The sequence below is a fragment of the Bos indicus genome, chromosome 9, assembly GCF_029378745.1.
Source record: "Bos indicus isolate NIAB-ARS_2022 breed Sahiwal x Tharparkar chromosome 9, NIAB-ARS_B.indTharparkar_mat_pri_1.0, whole genome shotgun sequence".
NCBI lineage: Eukaryota > Metazoa > Chordata > Mammalia > Artiodactyla > Bovidae > Bos > Bos indicus.
The window spans coordinates 67,993,674-68,005,673 of record NC_091768.1 but is presented as its reverse complement, the minus strand read 5'-3'; the positions used below and the strand labels follow the sequence as shown (position 1 = coordinate 68,005,673).

At 36.0% G+C, this 12,000-nt stretch overlaps 1 protein-coding gene across 2 annotated transcripts in view; it reads left to right on the top strand.

The window, feature by feature from the left end:
* ARHGAP18 (Rho GTPase activating protein 18) overlaps positions 1 to 12,000 on the top strand; it is a 132,980-nt gene that overhangs the window by 85,538 nt on the left and 35,442 nt on the right. For both annotated transcript variants that reach the window (XM_070796144.1, XM_019967414.2), the window contains exons 6-7: positions 8,800 to 8,965; positions 11,114 to 11,205. In XM_070796144.1, coding sequence (XP_070652245.1) covers positions 8,800 to 8,965; positions 11,114 to 11,205 — 258 coding nt within the window. The remainder of the gene's footprint in view (positions 1 to 8,799; positions 8,966 to 11,113; positions 11,206 to 12,000) is intronic.

Here is a 12,000-nt window from a genome sequence, read left to right as displayed (position 1 = left end):
TAGTGGAGGTGACAGAATTCCAGCTGAGCTATTTAAAATTTTAAAAGATGATGCTGTTAAAGTGCTATACTCAATATGTTAACAAATGTGTCATAACAGTACTGGAAAAAGGCAGTTTTCATTCCAATCCCAAAGAAGGGCAATGCCAAAGAATGTTCTAACTATCATACAATTGTACTCATTTCGCATGCTAGAAAAGTAATGCTCAAATTCCTTCTAGCTTGGCTTTAGCAGCATGTGAACTGAGAACTCCTAGATATACAAGCTAGGAACAGGTAGAGGAATCAGAGATCAAATTGCCAACATTTGTTGAATCATAGAAAAAACAAGAATATTCTAGAAAAGCGTCTACTTCTGTTTCATTGACTAAGAGATGGGAATACCAGAACACCTTACCTGTCTCCTGAAAAACCTGTATGCGGGTCAAGAGGCAACAATTAGAATTGAACATGGAACAACTGACTGGTTCCAAATTGGGAAAAGAGGATGACAAGGCTGTATATTATCATCCTGCTTATTTAGCATCTATGCAGAGTTCAACATGTGAAATGCCAGGCTGGATGAATCAAAAGGTAGCATCAAGATTGCTGGGAGGAAGATCAACAACCTCAGATATGCAGATGATACCACTCTAATGGCAGAAAGTGAAGAGGAACTAATGAGCCTCTTGATGCGGGGAGGGGGCGGGGGTGAAAAGAGGAGAGAGAAAAAGCTTGCTTGAAACTCAACATTCAAAAACCTAAGATCATGGCATCTAGTCCCGTCACTTCATAGATCCAAACCTAGAATTATCTATTTCCTCAAGAAACACTGATTCTACTTAGTAGAAATATACTTTTGTTACTGTATTCAGGATACTAGGAACGTTCCCTTCTCTGAGTTGATTATTGTTAAAGCCTTTACAAAAGACAGAAGTACATCTGTGTCTTCTTTCTTCCATGCTGAGAATAGTGGTTCTGAGGATACAGCAGATAATATAATTAGAATATCACATAATTACTTGTGTGTTTATCCTTTATTACTGCACAGAATTCTCAGAATAGAAATAGTAACACTGCTATCAACAATATGATAACCAAAAAATAGTTTAAACTTGTTTTCTTTTCCTCAGTTGGCTGTATCCTTAGGGTTTTATCCCAAAAGGACTGTAATAATCAAATTAGTCTGCTTCAGGTTGTTTAGGATAGTTATTCTCCATATGGTTATGCCACTCACTGCATACCCAGTTGGTTAATTTCATTTTCTATTGAATGTTTAGGGATTGCTTTGTTGAAACTTAATTGTGTTTTGTAAACATGTGAATTATCTAAGTGGTCCAAAGGTCATAATTAAAAACAAGGTGTATTAGAAGTCTCACTTCCATTCTTGAGGCATCACCCTCTTCTCTCCCTCCCCTTTACAGGTTAATTTACATTACAGGTCAATTTCTTTTTATTTTAATTTTATGGTTTATCCTTCCATTCTTAGATAGATACACTCTTGATTATTTACTTAGACTTGGCAGTATGTCCTGGAGTTCACTCCATAGTAGCATAGAAAAATATCTTTCATTCTTTTTTATTTATATGTTGTGCCATGTTATGAAGCTCTATCACAATTTATTCAACCAGTCATCTGACAATGGGCTTCTAGGTTGTTTCCAGGCTTTATCAAAAATTTTTAAGGATCTATTTTCATGCCTAGTGGGAAAAGTAAAGGAGTATGCGTCATGTGGCCTAAAGAGATAAATCAGGCTCCCAGCCCATCCTTAGCAAAAGTATCTTTTACAAGTAATAGTCTTCTCCATTGCAGGGGGCGTGAGTTTGATCACTGATCTGGGAACTAAGTTCCCACATGCCACACTGTGTGACAGATAAGTAAATGACAGTGATGGTCTTCTATATCTCAACAGATGGAAGGGAGGTTAAGTGAAAGTAGTCTAATTAAACAAGATGAAGACACTGTTAACTTTTAAGTTGTTGATTCAAACAGTGGAATATAAAAGGAATTCATTTCTACTTCAGAAACTTAAAGACAAAACTTCCTCTCTCACTTTATTCTCTGCCTAACAAACTGATTTTTGCTCACCTACTTTCTAGATTTTATTCATGTTTTGCCTCAAGCTTAAAGTGACCTTCCCATTTCTACCCCTCTGTTGTTCTCTGTTTATCATCCTTAACCCATCCTTTGGGGTCTAGCTCATATCTAGCTTTACTGTTAGCGCTATCCTGTTTTCAAACTTACAGTAATAAAATGTATAAAATCGTTTTTTAAACTGTTAAGATGCCATGCTTTTGATAATTATTGTCAGTGTACCCATGAATTTATTTATGTATATATGCATCAGTTTATATATACAACCATTTACTTATTTGTATATCTTCTGGAAAGCATACTGTAAGCTTTCTACAAGTCATAAACATGGTTGGTGAGGTAAATATTTATATTCCTCACTCTGAGGTGAGAGTCTAAGCAGATAAAACCTTAATTTCCATTTCTACTCCATGGTCTTCTGCTTCTGTGAATAAGCAGTGTGTTTTATGTAATACGTTGTTCTTCGTTGACCTCATTTTGTATTTGCTTCTTTTTTTTTACGGCATTGAGCAGTCTTTGTTAATTCTTTATGATCTCTCAGCAGATTCAAATTTCTCCTCTTAAATTTGGAGATCAGGTTTTATAACTTTAATGTGTGTTAGGATGAAAATTTAGCTTATTACATATTGTGTTTTGTGTACCCATAATATCTTAGAAAGTATGCTGTATAATTACTTTGCTCATTTATCAAGTGATCTCTATGAAATAGATATTATGATTCTCCTTTCATAGTTAGAGAGATTAGGAGGTGCATGGTAAGTCTTGGCTTCACTGCCTAATCTTTTGAAGCTGGAATTTTTTCTGGAAGATCCTGATGACATGTGCCCTAAAGGTATATGTTCATTTAACTTAGACGTGTCCTTGTTTTGATGCTACTGACAACTTCAGGATAGCTTGGGAGGTTACATGAATAAGATTCTGGTATGTTGAGTTCATCTCTACTGTAGAAATAAGTAAAGGAGAAATAGCACTCCTTTATCCTATCTTCGCAGACTAAAAACAATAAGAGTTTATTTAGAAATTTTTAAGATCATAGTATTGAAATGATAACTATGGTGAAGCCTGTATTAGTTCTTGTCTTTATTCAGTGTATTTTGGATTCTTACTGAATTATGTTTAATTCAAGTAAATTCATGTTTTATGGCAACTTTGCTTGTCTTGTAACCAAGCTTTATGCATACTGGAGGCCACAGGCTTGCGTGGAGGCCCAAGTTGGGAGTTTGCTAGAAAATGAAACTTTGGAGGAAGCAGAAGGACAGTAAAAGAAATGTTAGTTTGGGATAGAGTAAGGAGAATGAGAACCTAAGACAGACACACGTTTGTGTACAAATGTGTGAGATAGCTGTAGGATCATGATCTTGAATTGTCAAGAAAAGTTTAAATTATTATTCCTTGCCATTAAAAACTCTTTTTAAAAACTGTAAATTTGAAAGTTTCCTAAAATTTAATTTATCTAGAAACGTTCTAGGTTCTCTAGGTTGACAGTGAGTGAAATACTTTAATAAAATCACATTTTACACATGGAAAAATCTTAGGTAAGAAATGAATTTCCTAGCAGGTGATAAGAAGTCATCTGTGGAAATTGACCAAGTAAGAGTAGATTCTCTTGCTTTCAGAGTTGAGGCTAGAGTGACTTGATGAGTGAAAAAGTCAAGTATGTCATTACTGGTAAGGTTTCTAACGGGCCCCTCATATTTCAAAGCTTACAGAAGAGGGTGCACCCAGGGAGAGTTGCCTGATTAATTTATGGTGACACGTGGGAGCCAATGACCTTATATGTTTTGAAAAATTTTATTTCACTCCCCTTTTAAAAGCACATTTTTCAAAAGGTAAAGAGCTTTCCTTTTGCTGAAATTGCACTGCCTTCTCTTAGCCAACGAACTGAACCATCCAGTCTATTAACTAAACAAAAATGACATGAAACTTCATAAATATTTAAAACTCCTGCTATGAATTAAACATTGGGATAAAGAACTAACTCCTTTCATTAAGTACATTGTTAAATAAATAAATAAATAAAGCTCATGACATATTGCTTGGTAAATCAAATGTTTGAACGAATAATATTTCAGGTTTCTTTAAACATTTACCTTGGGTAATGCTTTAAATAATTATATTACATGTATTTGGCTTATTAGACCAGATGCAACTGATTTTAATGAAGCATGTAGGACTTTTTTTTTTCTTTTTTAAAATAAATGATTGGTAAATAGTATTGGTTCAGTCCTTCAGAAAACAAAGCAATTAGCAGAACTCTGGACCAGGCGAGAAGAAAATGAGGATAGTTTTGTGTGATTTGAAAATGAAGCTCAGTACAAATCACAGGAAATTGGGGGAGCATCAAGCCAGTGACCCCACCCCTCACTGAGCTTGATTCTGTGCTTTTCTCCCTGTTGGGTGTGTGTCTTCATTCATTGTATACACTGAGACAGAACACCTGCAGTGTGTCAGGGCTGTGGGGCAGTGGGCATACAGAGGTGATTAAGACATGGTTTCTGTCCTTGAGGGTTTCATGTCCTACATCATACATCAATACTGATCAACCTAGATTCTTCCCTGCCTATTGCGGGGCATGAGGAAAGTGGAGCAGAACAGAATGACTACTGAATTTAGGATTTAAAAGATCTGAATTTGACTCCTTATGTCACTGGCTATGTGGACATTGGCTCAGACAGTAAAGAATCTGCCTGCAGTGCTGAAGACCTGGGTTTGATCCCTGGCTTAGGAAGACCTCCTGGGGAAGAGAATAGCAACCCACTCCAGTATTCTTGCCTGGGAAATCCCATGGACAGAGGAGCCTGGAGGGCTGCAGACTATGGGGTTTAACAGAGTCAGAACAACTAAGCAACTAACACTTTGACTTCACTTTAGTCTCTTAATGAGCCTCAGTTTCCCCATGTAGAATATGCTGTAATAATACTTGTCTTATTGGAACTTTTGCAGGATAAAACGAAAAACTATTTATCAGAATGAGTATTACCATTTTTGTCTTACCTTGCAGTAATAGTTAAAAGAAAAACTGATACCTGTCTGCATGTTCTCAGCTCCTATGCACTGTACTGTTGACCTTGGAAATTATGCTGAAAATTCACTAAGGCTGAATATGAATAATATCTTTTCATAATAATATGAAAAGGATACTGTTGTTCTTTTAATGTTTTTATGGGGAAACTGTATCACAAAAATAGAAGAATTATCTCTTTTCTCCTATAGTGGACTCTCTTGAGAATATAGCAGATTCTAAAGGTTCTGTCAAAGGTTCTACAATGAACTATAGAAGATTCTCTCTTGGAGTTGAGTTTGCTTGAAAGGAATTAGCTGCTAAATTGCCAAAAGTTGTAGGTTTTAGGAAATGTTCTAGGATGGTAACTCTCAAACATTTTGGTCCTGTAACCCCTACAGACTCTTGAAAAAATTATTGAGGACTTCACAAAGCTTTTGTCTAATCAGTCAGGACAGATATTGGTGTTGAGGAGAATAACTGCCACACCTTGCAGTGCTTTGGTGAAAGCTCAGATGCATGGCCTTCTGGCCAGGAATTGTGATTCGTATTGTTGGAGCATTCACTGTCTCCCTGTAGGTTGCAGCTCTGTTTGCTCTGGCTGGCCTAAGAAAGAAGGCATAAACAGATTTCTACGGAAGCTATGATTCCTTGGAAGACTCTGAGGAGATGAAGAAGGCTGGTACAAAGTGATTTTGGAATGTAAAGAATTTCTTTGGATTGAGTTCTGTGGAAGTTGGTCACTGACTGTGCTCTTGAGCTCTGAAATATAAATAAGTAGTCTAAGGAATAGTTTCTCTTGATGATTAATTAAAAGTACTGTCTGTGTAGTGGGGAGGAGCATGGGGTGCTTTTCTTTATGGCAGTTATATCTATGGATATTTACCATGATATAAATTAAAATAGAAAAATTTAAACTATTAATCCATTTAAAATTTATTATTATGGTAAGCATAAATAACATTTTTATGAAAAAGTTGTATTTTCTAAAACAAATTGCAGTCAGATTCTTTACCATCTGAGCCACCAAGGAAGCCCATATTATAAATGAAAATTGAAAAAAATTTAAACCATTAATCCATTTAAAATATAATATTATGGGGAACATAAATAATATCTTCATTAAAAATAGTCATTTTTCCAAAGCAAATTTTTGTTTGTTTTTATTTATTTATTTAATTTAATTGGAGGCTAATTACTTTACAATATTGTAGTGGTTTTTGCCATACATTAACATGAACCAGCCATGGGTGTACATGTGTCCCTCGTCCTGAACCCCCCTCCCACCTCCCTCCCCTTCCCATCCCTCAGAGTTGTCCCAGTGCACTGACTTTGCATGCCCTGTTTCACGCCTCAGACTTGGACTGGTGATCTGTTTCACATATGGTAATACACACGTTTCAATGTTGTTCTCTCAAATCATCTCACCCTTGCTTCTCCCACAGACTCCAAAAGTCTGTTCTTTATATCTGTGTCACTTTTGCTGTCTTGCCTATAGGGTCATCGTTACCATCTTTCTAAATTCCATATATATGCGTTAATATACTGTATTGGTGTTTTACGTTTTCACAACTCTCTGATGTCTGGCTTGAGTTGATGTCATTTGGATTCTCATATTTGCTTCTGTGTTCAGTCTGTTGGCAATACCACATTTCTTATAAAAACTCTGAAAAACTCCACTGTACACCATAAGAGAATAAGAGTGAAAAAGGCAGATAATGTCTTAGTGTTATTAAAATAGTGTTGACCTCTTCAGTCAGTTCAGTTGCTCAGTCGTGTCCAACTCTTTGCCACCCCATGGACTGCAGCACACCAGGCCTCGCTGTCCATCACCAATGCCCGGAGTTTACTCAAACTCATGTCCATTGAGTCGGTGATGCCATCCAACCATCTCATCCTCTGTCATCCCCTTCTCCTCCCGCCTTCAATCTTTCCCAGCATCAGGGTCTTTTCCAATGAGTCAGTTCTTCACATCGGGTGGCCAAAGTATTGGAGTTTCAGCTTCAGCATCAGTCCTTCCAATGAATATTAAGGGCTGATTTCCTTTGGGACTGACCAATTTGATTTCCTTGCAGTCCAAGGGACTCTCAAGAGTCTTCTCCAACACCAGAGTTCAAAAGCATCAGTTCTTCTGCACTCAGCTTTCTTTATAGTCCAACTCTCACATCTATACATGACTACTGGAAAAACCATAACTTTGACTAGATGGACCTTTGTTGGCAAAGTAATGTCTCTGCTTTTTACTATGCTGTCTAGGTTGGTCATAGCTTTTCTTCCAAGGAGCAAGCGTCTTTTAATTTCATGGCTGCAATCACCATCTGCAGTGATTTTGGAGTCCAAGAAAATAAAGTCTCTCACTCTTTCCATTGTTTCCCCATCTACTTGCCATGAAGGGATGGGACTGGATGCCATGATCTTTGTTTTCTGAATGTTGAATTTTAAGCCCACTTTTTCACTCTCCTCTTTCACTTTCATCAAGAGGCTCTTTAGTTCTCCTTTGCTTTCTGCCATAAGGGTACTGTCATCTACGTATCTGAGGTTATTGGTATTTCTCCCGGCAATCTTGATTCCAGCTTGTGCTTCGTCCAGCCCTGCATTTCCCCTGATGTACTCTGCTTATAAGTTAAATAAGCAGAGTGACAATATACAGCCCTGACCTACTCCTTTCCTGATTTGGAACCAGTCTGTTTTTCCATGTCTGGTTCTAACTGTTGTTTCTTGAACTGCATATAGATTTGTCCGGAGGCAGGTCAGGTGGTCTGGTATTCCCATCTCTTGAAGAATTTTCCAGTTTGTTGTGATCTACACAGTCAAAGGCTTTGGCATAATCAATGAAGCAAAAGTAGATGTTTTCTAGTATTCTCTTGCTTTTTCAATGATCCAACAGATATTGGCAATTTGATCTCTGGTTCCTCTGCCTTTTCTAAATCCAGCTTGAACATCTGGAGGTGGAAGTTGACCTCTTTAGATTCCTTGAAAAGAGTATTGGGTACCTATATGGCTCCCTGGACCTCACTTTGAAAACTGCTATTTTAGGATATGGTTTTTGCATGTCCATTTTATAAAAAGCATTGGTTAAAGAATTGCCAGAAGTCATACACAGCGAATTAGCAGTTAGATGACTGATACATGGTGGCTCTAAAGTCCCTGCTTTTGGTTTCCCCTCTGCTCTCCCCTTCTCTCCAGTGCTGCACAGTCCTTTTGTACCTGCCTTATTTGGGTATCATATATCTGAATATATAATATTATCTATATCAATACAATGCCATACTATATATATATATATGACAATTAATAATAGTGTAGATAAAATGTTCCTGGCACGCACTAGTGGTTACTCCTACTCTTCTCTCACCTCCTGTGTCTTCCTCCTCACAGTTTGTCTTGACTTGTACTTTTTCTTGGTTCTTAAAGGTCAGTTAACTTGTTTGTTTGTTTTCTCCTTTTGTTTCACTGTCTCTTTTGTCCTCTTGGCCGCTGATGTTCACACTCCTAGTACATGGTCTGGTTCTGCTGTCTGTCATACTTCACATATTAACTCCCTGCAGGTTTGGGATCATCATTAAGACAGGATTGCTCTTCATTCTGGCTGGAGAAATTCTTCCATGGCTTTCATTGTCACCACTCTGAGAATGAATTCTTTTCACAGTTATAATTTTGTCATCTTTCATTAAAAAGGGGTTAGGTCTTGTAAACCTTTACTGCATTAATGATGTTTATTTTAGACTTACAGAGTGCCAAAAGACAAAACAGGCACCACCAGGATTGGTGACCTAGCGCCCCAGGACATGAAGAAAGTTTGCCATTTAGCCCTAATTGAGCTGACTGCCCTCTATGATGTCTTGGGTATCGAACTGAAACAACAGAAAGCTGTGAAAATCAAAACAAGAGGTAATTTTGAAACAAAAACCAGTTGGATTTACTCCTGAGCTAGTAAGAATGAGCTTGGCTTTTTAGAAGTATCCTTTGTGGGGTGTGGGAAATGCATACATAACAAATTGCCTATAATCCGCACATGAATACATCTAAAGTTAGGATTCTAAAATCTTTGTAATTTGATAAATCTGTCTCCTATATTATAGAAGATAAAGGCATAATCAAATATTTAATTGCCATGGAAAAAAAAAGGAAATTCTTATCAAGGATTCTTAAATGCTCTCTCCTTTGAAAGCTGTATTTAAAACAACATTTGGTACATATACTTATTTCTAAGACTGGATCTTGACAACTGACATTAATATGGTTAATTCTCATCGATTATTTTTGCTTTATTTATTTGATAGCAAATGCACAGGCAGTTAGTAGTATGTCCCTTTGTTCATTTACAATCTACTTTTAACTGTTTTGCAAAAAATATTCTTCCTTCTTTGAAGACAATAACGTGATTTTGGCATATAATATCTCTAAATTGTGCATCTCTTGTGTATGCATAGTTTTTTTTTTTCTTTGTAATCAGCTTGCTTTCCCCATTATATGAATAGGCTGTTTTGTTTTTTTTTTAATAATATGATAGAAAACAAACACCTCCTCAGTTCTTGTTTTTTTTCCAAGATTTTATTCATCTGAAAATCCAGTTAATTTTCTGTTGATAAAGCTATACTATTTAGGAATCTCTGACATCTCATTTAACTTTAAAGATATCTCTTAAAGAAAAACCAAGAATAGGGATTATTGAGTTGCTATGGTAACGTTAGCAAAGACAAGTATTCACCTGATGTAAGTTTTAGAGGCAATTTCTCTGTAGGACTGAAGTGTACCTTCCCTCAAGTCCTCTCTGCCATGCTGGGCCCCAGAAGACCCCGTTCTGTGTTTAGTTCCTTTGAGTGAGTATTTTAGCTTAAGGCTTGTGATGGTGAATTTCTGAGTCAAACAGTTCTGGTTTTCCACAGGTCCATTATGGATAAAGACTTCAGATGCTTTTTCAAAAGCTCATCACAAAGTCTTCTCCAGATAAAAAATAAAATTTTAATTTAAATAATTGTGAAAAAAAAAAGTTGTGACTCACTGTTAAAGACTTTCAGAGTGACTTAGAGAGGCCTTTTTAATTTTATCTCAGAATTGCCTCCTACCAGACAGAGAAATATTAAGCCATTCTCATTAAAAGTAACACTATTAATAAAATAGATTTTCTTTCCACCTTTTTTATATTTTTGTATCTTATCTAAGATATTTATGTTATAAAGTAGAATTTGATATGCTTAAAGATTATGCTTTTCTTAATTCCTAAACTAAAAGTTATTTACTAGGTTACTGACATTATTCTGAATGTCACAGTTTCCAATGTCTGTTTTCATATCACGGGATAATCCCCCTTTTCTTGTTCACAGATGATTTATATCTCCCTGATGATGTGTGTTACACTTTTTTGTTGTAACTGTTCACTCAGTGATGGGTGTGGGGTAGGAGGTGCTGGATAGAAGCTATACTTACATCAGACTGAAAGCATATAATTTTAATTTAGAAAAATTATAAATTATTACCTGTCATGTCTTCTGGAGTTGTTCCCAAATATATAAAAAAACAAATTTAAATTCACAAAGACCAAGTATCTACTGTGTTCTCTAAAGAAGAACATTTGTAGAGCAAGCTCATAATCTTGGCTGATTTTCCAAAAAGCAAATATTTACACTTTGCTATATTATAGAATGTTGCATGTCAGTTAAATATGAAAGAGATGAGTGATATTTGCTTTAAGTGAGAACTTTTAATTTGATTACATTTAGTAAATTATTTGCATATTTTGCCTATTCCCCTAGCACTCTATTTCTCTTTTGTAACAGTTATACTTTTCTAATTATTTTGGTGATGATCTGTAATCATTAGTTCAGTTGTCTTTGCTTGCTAGATTGCTCTATAAGGTGGAGCCAGAATTTTCCAATTAAGTTGTGTTTACCTAATTGGTAGGCAATGTCACCCACTTAGATGCTTGATATAGTTGTCTGATTGAATGACAATATCGGGAATCTGGTGCCTTAACATTTTTGCATTGATATTTCATAGGTTGATGAAAGTGAAGAGATTTCGTTGTTGTTTTTGCAGATTCTGGCCTTTTTTGTGTCCCATTGACAGTATTGTTAGAACAAGATCAGAAGAAAGTACCAGGAACTCGAATACCCTTGATATTTCAAAAAGTAAGTAGGCTCAAATGGGTCAGCATGGAGACAGCATACTTGAGATAATGGTGTTTTGTTTTTGTTTTTGCATTCATACTATTATAATATAGTTTTCCAATTGATATGCTCTTTTATTTTATGCTTTGGTTTTTCTATTCAGAAAACAGATTTGTTTCAAGGACTCATAATTTTTATTTCATGGTGATGCTTTCAGTGTTATTTCTTGTAACTGTGATTACCTGGCATCATTTTCCTGTCTTATATTAGCTGGCTTTGTATAATTGAGATTTCAATTCTATAATACATAAGAGTGGGGACTGCTGGTAAATTTCTAGGGAATTGAATCCTCATGAATATTTTATGCCTGTATGTATTTTCCAAGCTTTCCTATTTACAGTGAGGATGTCCAATTTAATTTACTAGTGCCTTCTCCCAAAGTAGGCAAAGAAACCATAAAGTAGAATTAGAAAATGATTGCTAAACTATAAAGTCACTTGTGTAGCCAACACTCAATTATTCATAAGGGGATTATCTATGACAATATAAAAGTTTCAGTCTAACCTCTGAGCCATCATTGTTCAGAAACACAGATTACATTGGATAAAAGACAGGGAATACCCCCGAGGAAGGCTAGTCACATCAGTTGTGGGCTACCCAAGACGCAGATTTTGCAACAGCTCAGGCATCTCAGTTTCTGAAAATTCATGGGTAGCAAGAATGGCAGTAGTAATGTTCTCAGTTGTTTGGCTCAACAAAGCCATTTAATACTTAAGCTTAATCTACTTTGCACCAATTCTTCCATTATTCTAAGCC